The following is a 13,173-nucleotide window of genomic DNA, read 5'->3' as shown; positions in this document are numbered from 1 at the left end:
CTATTGTGTAACTTTCACTTTCTGATATGTTTTATATTCTATTGTGTAACTTTCACCTTCTGATATATGTTCTTTGTTCTTATGTGTAACTTTCACTTTCTGATATGTGTTTTATATTCTATTGTGTAACTTTCACATTCTGATATGTGTTGTTTGTTCTTATGTGTAACTTTCACTTTCTGATATGTGTTTTAGATTCTATTGTGTAACTTTCAACTTCTGATATAAGTTCTATGTTCTTATGTGTAACTTTCACTTTCTGATATGTGTTTTAGATTCTATTGTGTAACTTTCATCTTCTGATATATGTTCTATGTTCTTATGTGGAACTTTCACTTTCTGATGTGTTTTATATTCTATTGTGTAACTTTCACCTTCTGATATATGTTCTTTGTTCTTATGTGGAACTTTCACTTTCTGATATGTGTTTTATATTCTATCCAATAACTTTCACTTTCTGATATAAGTTCTATGTTCTTATATGTAACTTTCACCTTCCGATATGTGCTTTATCTTCTATTCTGAATAAAATTTGGTTATATAAGATTTCCAAATCATTTCATTCCAATTTTTTTAGCATTTTACACAGCATCATAATTTTATTGTAATGGGGATTGTATGTTGTTCTTCTAGCAAATTCAAGTATATAACGTAATATATTGTCAGATAATATGATACTCACCAGTTCACATATCATTTTGTAATGAATTGTGATATTTAAAGATGACCTTCCATCACCTTCACCTAGTTCTTTGCATTCTGTAATACAAGCTGTTTCAATGATTTTGTTGGTTGGATCATTTTTTAATAGTCCTTACTGTTCCTGAGCAATAAGTGCACTTAGTTTTGATAGAAGATATGATATTTAAATTATCTATTGTCAAGTGGGCGGTCTCAGGCAGGAACAGGCAAAGAAGAGTACTGGATAGTGTCACAGCTCAGCTCCTTCTGACACCGTCCACTTGTTAGTTATCAGGCACCAAAACTAACTGTATTGATTTCTCAAGAAGGATAAGATGATAATGACTAGAGAGGAAATTTCAACTTTGCCAGAATCGGCAGAGCACCACCATTTTAAGGATGCAAAAACTTCTGGAGGTGGTGGAAGGTCATCTTTCAAGAGGGTGTATGCAAATAATAAGTGTATTTAAACGGTATAGAAGTGATGGAATCTTGTTCATCTTCCAAGTGGCTAACAAGGATGTGGTTGAGTTCAATGAACAATGGGGGATTTATCAAAACTGATGCAAAGGAAAAGTGAAGTAGCTATTCCTCGCAAAGGATAAGGCCTCTCGTTGTTCGAAAGGTGGTGAGAACAGGAACCAAAACAGTTGATCGGGGCAACTGCTCCACTTTCCCTTGGCGCCACTTTTGACATCGCCCCTATATGCATTGATTGCAGCAGTGTCATATATATGTCCCCAACATCTAAGTCCATATATCATTTATGATATATGATATCATTAAAATGTGCAAATTTTTTCACCACTCTTTTTCCATAGGCGCCAGCCCACTGCTCAAGATGATCACCTTTATTTTCAATCACATTTCCTCTATTGTGCATCTTTCTTCCCCAGTCTCCTAAAAAAATAAAATACAATTGGAGAAACATCTTATCATCATACAGTACACTTCGTACTAATCCAGAGCATGACACCTCAACATCTTCCCCTGGGTGGTCTCACTATCCAAGATTTCCTCTGTTAGATCCTGTTTTATTAATCCATTGCAACTGGATTCTTCAAGAATGGAGATCATTCTCTGATGATTGCAATGTCCATAAAGTAAGTTACTGATATTGTCCCAGACTTTTTAGGACAAGAGATATCCTGGGAGATTTTGCTCTTCTGACACGTGGTTAGTATACCTGCAGTACAAATTTGTAAAGGAAGATGCCAGCACTTGAAGGACCCAACTGACTTGTAAGCAAGGTGCTTAATGGCACTTCCTATGCCAATAAGAACATAGCCTAAAGGAAAGATTTTCCTATAGACTGCTATATATGGTAGACTGTATACCGCAGAATATAACTCATTATATGCCCTATATACTCTCCCACCAAGAAGTGAAGATAAAGTAGTAGGAGCACATATAGTTTATATAGTTTATAAGTAGGTTCCTTGCATACATACAGGTGTTCTCTGAGAAGTGTAGGATTTAGCTGTATAGTTTCTTATTTACTTTGTCCCTCCGCATAGGAGAACTTTATTACAATGGGATTGTTTCCAATGGATCACATTCTTTCTGACCCAACACATCTCTACACAATCTCTTCATTTGTTACGATACTCACCTTTCTGGCCACAGAAGGCATTCGGAGCTGAGTCAGTGTAGCCCATGTCACCTTCAAACCTAGCAAATAGATGGAAATGAGATATATTGTGTAGTCAGGATCAATAAAACACGACAAATACATAACCTGAGCACTATAATCGTCATACAATAGTATAAAACGATAGCATACCATTCACGACCTGCTCGAACTTACATGTCATCACTTTTCCCTTTATCCCAGGTACGCCGCCACTCTCCCTTGGAATTCCTTTGCCGGGCTAGCCGTTCAGTGTCAACTTGTTCGCGCTCCTTCTTCCACTGTAAATACTCGCTGTGCTCCTCTGCTGACATTGTCAGAGGGTAGTCCGAGCCGCTCACATCACATTTATCATCAGGCTTCAAAAAGTACAACAATAAAAATATTTAAAAAACCCCCCATAATTTAAAGGATGTAGGAAATTCATATAACATGTAAGGGAAGGAATCTGTTATTATATCAATACATAGATATGCAGTGCTTGTGTACAAATTATTAGTTGCACCTATTGTGTTTTTGGGTACCATTGTAGAGACAACATCTCACTCAGTAGGATTTCCATTCTTCCACCGCCTTCCATGCTTCTAGATTGTGCCCCCAGGTCGGCTGGATAGGGGACAACAGCTATATAGGCATGAGCACTGGGATCCCCACCAATTACAAGAATGGGGGTCCCCATTTATAAGGTCACATAAACGTCAATATACGGCAGTCCTATGTAACTACCAACACCATCTTGTGCCATGCAAGCCCCCTTATCACTGCCCCAACTCAGGAGCTGAGCTGGAGGAAGGGGTTGAGTGTTTACTGACCACTGCAACTACTAATCCCATCCTCCAGTTCCCTCCAATGGGTTGCTGCATTTGTGTTAAGTATCCTTCACAACGAGTACTTAGAGTTCTGCCTAATCTCTACATGCTGTATACTGACATGCTGTATGTAGTTATCTATGTCTCTTGGCCCAGTTCAGATATAATGGTGACATGTTCTAGTTTTCTTGGTTCTTCTCACCTCATTGCTTTGCTCTATTTTGCACCTTTTCTTGGTTTTCTCTCTCTTCTTTTCTGCTTTTGGCATAGTAAATTCCTAGAAAAAGAATGCGTTTCAGTAGCAGGAGGCTGGGAACAAGGTGTAACAGTAACCACATGAATCAATATCCTCTCCTCCATTATATGTGACTGACAGCTAAGTAGCATTCAGTTACATAGGTCACTGTACCATGGAGATTGTTTTTGCATTTCATTTTTATTAAAGAATTTTTCCAAGATATAACACTGGTGACTTATCCTTAGATTAGGCCATCAATGTATCATCGGTGGTGTCATCCCTGGTGACATCCCTAGAAATGTAGCTGCACCTGGTACTGAAGACTAGGCCATCAATGTATTATCGGTGGTGTTATCCCTGGTGGCATCCCTAGAAATGTGGTTGCACCTGGTACTGAAGACTAGGCCATCAATGTATTATCGGTGGGGTCATCCCTGGTGACATCCCTAGAAATATGGCTGCACCTGTTAATGAAGACTAAGTCATCAATGTATTATCGGTGGGGTCATCCCTGGTGACATCCCTAGAAATATAGCTGCACCTGTTACTGAAGACTAGGCCATCAATGTATCATTGGTGAGGTCAACAGAATGATGGCACAGCAGCGCTCTTTGGAGTGTCCTTATCCTTTTTCTGACATATCAGGCACAGTGACATCCCTGGAAATGTGGCTGCACCTGGTACTGCAGCTAAGTCTCACCAGAGGCTATCATCGATCAAACACTGATGGCCTAACAGTACCTCCATTTGTGCAGGAGACAGTATCTGTGTCCCTACACAGTAATAGTGCCTCATACACTTTCACAGTACTCTCTTTGTGTGGTACAGGGTAATAACCTAACTCAATTTTCCATCTACACAATTTTTCATATCTTCCAGCATTGTGTGGACTGAAATCCCTTCCTAGGACTGTAACCCCCAGCACTGCGGCTTATATCTAGATCCAGCAGGCAGCATTATTTCTGCCAGGCTTGCAGTTCGGCGCTGACTCCTGTAAAGCCTCTTGTTCGGTGTTATTGTATACAGCTCCTGCCAGCTGACATAGCATTCTTTTTGTCCAACGCTTCTAGCCATAAAAGGAAACAGAGGCGCTCCGACTCTAACACTGCACTCCGACATTCATACCGAGGGAACAGATCAAGCAAATAAATAGTATCATGAGCCAGGCCTGGTCCGTCTATCAGCGCCCTGCTCTCTATAAAAGCATATGACTCCAGACACCAAGCCCGCACACATCATGTACTGTATATACTAGCTTTACACTTGGGGTGTTATTTTTTTAGACATTTTAGTCTTTCTCCTGTCCCATGAAACTTGGTGACATGTCTATGAGTATTCATTGTATTTCCCATACTATAACCATTGTGAAGCATCTTTTCTTATAGTTCTGCATTGCATGGCCGCTCTGTTATTCCTCCTGGAGATGTATGACTCCATTGAGAGTGGAGGTTACTAGATGGAGGTGTCCGATCATTGCTGATAGGATTAGGATTTGACAAGGGAAAGGGTAACTCCCATTTGTTCATTTATTTATGTCTTTATAGGAGGAACAACAGAGGAACAGCATAACTGAGTCATAGGAATTCTAATTCTTATTAAACAATATTATTAGTCATTTTTGTACAGTATGTGCAGTACTTATAGCTAAGTCACTGAAAGTTACTGTGACCGCTAATATTCCTTGTAGTTTATTATAGGGAAACATTGTTCCTCTCCTGCTGCCGAACCTCTTCATATGGGTTCCAGGGAGTCAGAAAAGGAGTAACATAATGTAAAGCTGTTCTTTAAAATATGATAGATAGATAGATAGATAGATAGATAGATAGATAGATAGGAGATAGAGATATAGATAGATAGATAGATAGATAGATAGATAGATAGGAGATAGATAGATAGATAGATAGATAGATAGATAGATAGATAGGAGATAGATAGATAGATAGATAGATAGATAGATAGATAGATAGGAGATAGATAGATAGATAGCTAGATAGATAGGAGATAGATAGATAATAGATAGATAGGGAATTTATATACAGATAGATAGATATGTTGGACATGTATAGATATATAGTGGATAAGTCACAGCTTCATATATATCTTGTATGTCACAGCGGTGGTGCTAGGCAAGTAGTGATGTACATATCCAGCAATGCATTGTGAAGGCCGCAGTCTTCCTTGCAGCCACAGTAGTGTAAAGTATTCACGTCAAACCAACTAAACCCTACAATAAGATTCTTCCTTTCACTGCCCTCTCACCATATCTACCTACACTGTCTACAAATCTCTGAGGAATTTCTGTATGTACAGCACCATCTTCAGGACTCATGTGGAAGTGCATGCAAAGAATACTCTTGAGAAATTCAGTCCAAACAAGTTGCTGGCAATGCTGAGAATATTATAGGCCTTTTCAGAAATAAAGCATTTTATCAGACAAGCTCATGAACAAGTCACAGTCAGATGTCTATAGCCACATGCTTTATTACAAATATAGTCACTCACTATGGTTAGATCTCTACCGAGAGGGATTAGAGGTGCCCATCCGTATACAGTAAGTGCATAGTCAGCCAAGCCCGTCATCCTTAGCAGGGGATATAGGAGAAAGAAGGATCAGGCAGCTGGACATCAACATGACCAATCCCTGATCTCATATCGATAACTTGCCAGGCTACACATAATTTTGCCTAAAGGGGGCGAAATAGTTGTGGGCCAAAGACAACCTCTCCTCCCTCGTACACATGCATGCCCTGCCTGGAGTCCATTATGGGGGTGTTCTGACTTCATTATGGGGGTGCTCTGTCTTTGTTATGGCTATTGTAGGATACGGGTGTTAACAGGATATACTCTTTGAGGGTCGGGTTGTCTATAGTTTACTATCTAGGCTAGCTGGACAACCCCGGTCTTCTTGTTAACCCAAAAATAACAAAACCAGGCCAGCGACTGTAGTCAGGAGTACGGCAGATAATACTCACTTTTTGTCTGGATATGGCAATCTGCATACGTGGACCTCGGCCAAAGGTGAAGACATTATTAACCTCTTCCATGGATAGTTTAGAAGTTTGACTTGTCAGAAAAAGGACATCTTGGTCAATCTTCTTACTAATGGTCCTCATGCCCTACAGACAATATGACATATATCACATGACACTACGGTTATGCCTATTCAATCTACACATTTTGCAATTTTGCATTTAGAATTGCCTTGAGGAGCAGAATATTTTTTTAAGTCCTTGCCTGAACCATTCAATAGATGGATGGGATGTCTACTAGATTGTAGATAAGAAAGGAGAAGATTTTACTAGAGTGAACTGACCTCTACTTTACTGTCCATAGAAACAGACAGCTGCATCTCATTGCCCATGTGCAAAGTAAACCTCTGCTCGGTGCTGTCATAACTCCTCTGGCCCCTTCTCACTATTCTTTTCTCCTGTAACAAAAATAATGCCAGAAATACAGATTGAGAACAGTTATTATAGAAATTTTCCTCTGCCATGGAATGGCCACCCTGACCTCTGCCTGTTTCCTGACCATCTCTCTATCTGATCCTAAGGTACCTCATGTCCTGCTGAGGTGACTGTCCTTATCCTGCTATCTGTCTGTCCATGTTTGACCTCTGTTTGTATTACTGTATTGATTCTGTGCTACCCACCCTGACCTCTGCCTGGATATTGTTTTACACAGGTTCTGCCAGCCCTGATCTCAGCCTGTACCTTGACTACACTCTTGCCTGTTCCATCAGTTCTACACAGCGGTGTCTCTTGACCCTCTAGTGTTAGCTGTCATCTAGACCAGGACGACTTCTAAAAGTAAAGACCTGTTTGTCCCTTGCAGAGAAGATCAGATTCCTGTATAGGGGTTAAAGAACCACTTAGACAATGCACTCAGGAGTTGCCCAAAGTCAAACTGGTAGGTCACAAAGTGGGTCCAAATCTGTGCAAATGTGCATAAGTATCTTGTGTGCTGGAAGTGAGGTCTCTTTGTCCAGAATACTGCGGCCCTCAATAGCTCTTATGTATCAATCCTGGACTAATTGTTTTACAGCCCATGACAGATCTTCTATCTAGTACTGACAGACACTGATGCTGAGGAGTGTATTATACCATCCTTTTGCCACTCTTCAGAGCTTGGTGTAGGTGCTCTGCTTTCTCTCTACAGTACTACTTATGTGATTCACCCTTTCCCTGCAAAACAATGTCTATGATCTTTTCCCTACAGCCTTTATGAACTGATCTCCATGAAAACCTGCTTCTAATGTACATCTTACTTGATGTATGTCAGATGCAATAAGACAACCGAGTAGGTGAAGAAGTTACACAGACTCTACAGCAGCTCTGCAGGAATGTATTGGACCTTAAGTTCTTTGTAAATGAGGCTGTGAACCCAGGATAATAACAATGTGGCTCCTTTTTCCAAAAACAGCCCCACACCTGTCCTTAGGTTTTGTGTTCTATTACAACACCACTTCACAGTCTGGCTGAATGGTATATAAACTGATAATACTAAGATATAACCTTTATTAATTGCCACTTAGGCTAAAAACGTCCACACATACTACATATATAAGACCCATATATGTGAAAACCACTGTATGGGAGCAAGCTTTAATCTCCCACAGTGAACACTTAGCCTGTTCTGTGTGTATTAATGAGAATCAAAAAGTGGATACACTGATATGATACAGTGTTCCACCATAAATATACACTCACAACTATTCAGAATTGGCTAAGAATAAAGTTACATTGACTCATTGTCATATTACTGAGCCAAATTGAACTGGTAACATATATGGTAAATAAAAATAAAACGTGATGACTGTAAATTAGGTGCTCTAAGATCATGTGCAGCAGACCAGCATTGCCATATTAGTTCAAGGCAGCTCTAGTGTAACTACCATCTGTGATTTCCTATAGATTATCACTGGTGCCTAACTAAATCCTATTCCCACAAACTCACAGGTATGTATATGTATAATTCTTGTAATTACCCTGCGCTTATTAGTGGGACTTGGTAGCTAGTTGGTGGCCGCTACTATCATCAATGAGATCCCAAGGATGCAATATATACCCCTATCTAGGACCTCACGGTTACTACAGACTGGCTCTACGCGTTTCGCCTGCAAACTCAGGCTCGTCAGGAGCTATATTATGGGTATAGTAGCCCTCAAAGATAAAGGAAAGCACCACTAAACGATCCTTTATCTTTGAGGGCTACTATACCCATAATATAGCTCCTGACGAGCCTGAGTTTGCAGGCGAAACGCGTAGAGCCAGTCTGTAGTAACCGTGAGGTCCTAGATAGGGGTATATATTGCATCCTTGGGATCTCATTGATGATAGTAGCGGCCACCAACTAGCTACCAAGTCCCACTAATAAGCGCAGGGTAATTACAAGAATTATACATATACATACCTGTGAGTTTGTGGGAATAGGATTTAGTTAGGCACCAGTGATAATCTATAGGAAATCACAGATGGTAGTTACACTAGAGCTGCCTTGAACTAATATGGCAATGCTGGTCTGCTGCACATGATCTTAGAGCACCTAATTTACAGTCATCACGTTTTATTTTTATTTACCATATATGTTACCAGTTCAATTTGGCTCAGTAATATGACAATGAGTCAATGTAACTTTATTCTTAGCCAATTCTGAATAGTTGTGAGTGTATATTTATGGTGGAACACTGTATCATATCAGTGTATCCACTTTTTGATTCTCATTAATACACACAGAACAGGCTAAGTGTTCACTGTGGGAGATTAAAGCTTGCTCCCATACAGTGGTTTTCACATATATGGGTCTTATATATGTAGTATGTGTGGACGTTTTTAGCCTAAGTGGCAATTAATAAAGGTTATATCTTAGTATTATCAGTTTATATACCATTCAGCCAGACTGTGAAGTAAAGATATAGTGGTTGAAATTAACCCCTGTGATTATATCTATTACAACACCATTCACTTCAGTAGAACTGAGTTGCAAAACCTTACACAACCCAAGGGCTGGTGTGGCACTATTTTCATTAAAAAAGTAACCGTCTTTTTCTGTGAAACCATAACACTTAAAAGAATGATGTGCAATAGTTATCATGGCTGTCAAAATAAAGACATAAATGCGCCTTACATTGGGAGTTTTTGTGATTGTAATGGTGAGGCTGTCTTGCTTAGGTCTACGAGATGTGACTGCCATGCCATCTTTCTCTGCACGTAGCCGGTCCTCTTCTATTTCCTGCAGCAACAAAACAAATCTTAGGATGGCTTAAATATTCATTTACACTCCCATATAATACTCCCGTAATATACCACTTCCATCAATAATATACCACTCCCATATCATACTCTCATAATATAGCACTCCCATCAATAATATACCACTCCCATCAATAATATACCACTCCCATATAATACTCCAGTAATATACCACTCCCATATCATACTCCCATAATATACCGCTCCCATCAAAAATATACCACTCCCATATCATACTCCCATAATATACCACTCCCATATAATACTCCAGTAATATACCACTCCCATAGAATACTCCAGTAATATACCACTCCCATCAATAATATACCACTCCCATATAATACTCTAGTAATATACCACTCCCATAATATACCACGCCTATCAATAATATACCACTCCCATATAATACTCCAGTAATATACCACTCCCATATAATACTCCTATAATATACCACTCCCATAAAAAATATACCACTCCCTTATCATACTCCCATAATATACCACTCCCATATCATACTCCTGCAATATACCACTCCCATCAAAAATATACCACTTCTTTATCATACTCCCATAATATACCAGTCCTATCAATAATATACCACTCCCACATAATACTCCAGTAATATACCACTCCCATATAATACTCCCATAGTATACCACTCCCATATGATACTCCCATAATATACCAGTCCTATCAATAATATACCACTCCCACATAATACTCCAGTAATATACCACTCCCATATAATACTCCCATAATATACCACTCCCATATGATACTCCCATAATATACCACTCCCATCAATAATATACCAGTCCCATATCATACTCCTAAAATATATCAATAATATATCACTCCAATAATATACCACCCAAAATGTAATACTTTTATAATATACCAATAATATACCACTCTCATTTAAAACTCCAGTAATATACCACTGCCATGTCATACTTCAGTGATAGTCCACTTCCAAATCATACTCCAGTAATATATTACTCCCTTATAATACTCCAGTAATATATTACTCCCATATAATACTCCAGGCAGCTAGAGTGACCACGACCCATAGGCATGAAAATCTTCATGAATATGCTTAATACACCAAGTCACACAATTCAAGGCAAGTATAAGAGGGTTATCCAAAAATGAAATGAGTATTCAGGGTGTAATAAAAATCTAAAAATCTGAGTTTGGGTAGGACAGCGATGCATATTAGTGATAAAGGTTAAAGGGGTATTTCCATCTCAAGGACTATATTCAGACTTAGCTGAAGCTAACTGAAGTATTTTACCAAATACATTGCTTTAACTATCCTGCTTTGTTTGTCAGATACAACTAAATCTCTCTCCACAGTGTTTCCAGCTGGAATATTGATTTGGCGCCTTCTCCAGGCCAGCTATATTCTCTGCATGTAGGATTTTTCTGTCCGCTTGAAAAATCAGACATGGTTGTAAAAGGACACTTAAAGGGGTATTCCCATGACGCTTGTTCACTAACCTGCAGGCTGTTTTGCTCTCTTCACTTCCTGCTTTTCTCGGCACATGGGTGGGAGGGGTTTCACTTGCACGGGATTGGTTGTAAATGAATTACAACAGTGTGAAGCTGATGTAGCAGAGCTGGATTTGAGTCAGTTTGCATTACATACAGAGGTAACAGACTCCCTATCTCAGCCCTTATCAGCCAAATTCAATTAAACTGACTGATAAGAGCTCAGAAATCCCAGAGCTCTCTGAGAAGCTCTGCTACTTAAAAGACACAAACAGCTCAGAGCTGCTCCCAGCCCCTCCCTCCCCCCCTGAGAGCAGGCAGCTACATCACTTGACAAATGAGCAGATAATCCCAAGGGCCATAGAAACGGAGTGTAAACAATGAAGTGAATAAATTAAGATAGCGGCCAAACAAAGCAGTTTTGCTGAAGCAGTGTATTTAGGAAAAGTCTCAAATCCACATTAACAAGCAGTATAGATAGGATCCTTGTGATGGGACAACCCCTTTAAGGACACACACAAATACTAAAGTACACTACAAGATATCCCATTTAACTTAATGGAAATTGTAAATGGAAACAGCTAGTGTCCGTTGCTATAATCTTGCACGGACATTAGTTACGGATAAACCCAGAGATAACTGTGCTGGTACAACAATCTCTGTGCAAGAATACGCTGAATACCAGGAAGTAGAAAGGAGAGGAGACAGGAGGAGAGGTGAAATCCTGAGATGACAGGGAATTAATCGGTAATCTTATTTATTAATTAATTAAGATAATTAGTACTTAATTAAAGATAATAGAGACTGTCTGAAGAATCACCGAGCATCAGCCACTCTGATAGATCTGGCTCATATGTAGTACATTTACACTGTCAGGATTAGTATAAGGGCGGGTTCACACCTGCGCCCGGTCTCCGCTTTCAGGTTTCCGTCTTCTGCCCGAGAAACTGGACAGGAGATGGAAAACCAGCAGTCAGTTTTCAAACCCATTCATTTTTTTTTTGTAGATTGTGAGCCCCATATAGGAATCACAATGTACTTTTTTCTTTCCTATCAGCATGTCTTTGTAGAATGGGAGGAAATCCACACAAACACGGGGAGAACATACAAACTCCTTGCAGATGTTGTTCCTGGCAGGATTCGAACCCAGGATTCTTGCGCTGCAAGGCTGCAGTGCTATCCACTGAGCCACTGTGTTGCCCCCTCAAACCCATTCATTTGAATGGGTTTGCAAAGTGTCCGCCTATGAGAGTCTTCTGCTCACCACGGCAAAACCATTATTTTTTTAACTGGAAATAAAGTCGGACATGCAGGACTTTGTGTCCAGTTAAAAAAAAAACGGTTTCGCCGTGGAGACCAGAAGACGCTCACAGGCGCTCACCAGCAGACACTGACCACCGGGTTTCCGTCTCCTGTCGGCAGAAGACGGAAACCCACAAAGCGGAGACCAGGCGCAGGTGTGAACCCGCTCTAAATCTGCTTCTTACCCGATGTCTTTGCATAAGTGCTTCATTCTTTTTCTTTAAGGCTTTGATCTTCTTATCCAGTTCGACATCTTTCTGTTCCTTCTCCTTGGCTTCCTCATCTGATGGTGAAACCTGCTCAAGACAATATAAACATAGATGTACATAAAGGCAAAAATCTACCGCACTGCACAAATATATTATACATAGCGACTCAATGGTGTGAACCATGAGGACTGCAGGAACCTTCATAGGTTCATGGGAAGATCAACGCAACTAAAAAAAAGCACTAAAGACTGAAGCAAAAAATTAGCAGAATAACCAGAAGTCATATGTTATTTGATTGCCAATTACAGTTGACGGAGTATATAAGACATCACGGCCATGGCACAAGGCTCCGGCCATACCAAAGAAGAGATTAGATATGGATTTGCTATTACATCCTATTTTGGCTAGAAGACAACAGGAAGGATATTGGGGTGCATCCGTATGTGGGTAGGGTTTAAACGCAAGGAATATTGGTGTGTCCGATGTGACCATAGAGGCCTGAGGTCCTTCCAGGGCACGTCATGTCACTCAGGAAGATGCCAATGGAGCACTGGAAATTGTAAGG

General features: G+C 39.9%; 2 protein-coding genes across 5 annotated transcripts in view; both read right to left on the bottom strand.

Moving 5' to 3' along the window:
- Positions 1 to 13,173, bottom strand: part of INAFM2 (InaF motif containing 2) — a 184,561-nt gene that overhangs the window by 13,912 nt on the left and 157,476 nt on the right. The window lies entirely within an intron of this gene.
- Positions 1 to 13,173, bottom strand: part of CCDC9B (coiled-coil domain containing 9B) — a 28,582-nt gene that overhangs the window by 8,164 nt on the left and 7,245 nt on the right. For all 4 annotated transcript variants that reach the window (XM_075283068.1, XM_075283067.1, XM_075283070.1 and 1 more), the window contains 8 exons: positions 12,585 to 12,695; positions 9,482 to 9,586; positions 6,672 to 6,785; positions 6,331 to 6,474; positions 3,323 to 3,397; positions 2,489 to 2,670; positions 2,294 to 2,352; positions 1,531 to 1,581 (listed from right to left, as the gene is read on the bottom strand). In XM_075283068.1, coding sequence (XP_075139169.1) covers positions 1,531 to 1,581; positions 2,294 to 2,352; positions 2,489 to 2,670; positions 3,323 to 3,397; positions 6,331 to 6,474; positions 6,672 to 6,785; positions 9,482 to 9,586; positions 12,585 to 12,695 — 841 coding nt within the window. The remainder of the gene's footprint in view (positions 1 to 1,530; positions 1,582 to 2,293; positions 2,353 to 2,488; positions 2,671 to 3,322; positions 3,398 to 6,330; positions 6,475 to 6,671; positions 6,786 to 9,481; positions 9,587 to 12,584; positions 12,696 to 13,173) is intronic.

This window comes from Leptodactylus fuscus, chromosome 7 (assembly GCF_031893055.1).
Source record: "Leptodactylus fuscus isolate aLepFus1 chromosome 7, aLepFus1.hap2, whole genome shotgun sequence".
NCBI lineage: Eukaryota > Metazoa > Chordata > Amphibia > Anura > Leptodactylidae > Leptodactylus > Leptodactylus fuscus.
This window is presented reverse-complemented; position numbering and strand designations above follow the sequence as displayed.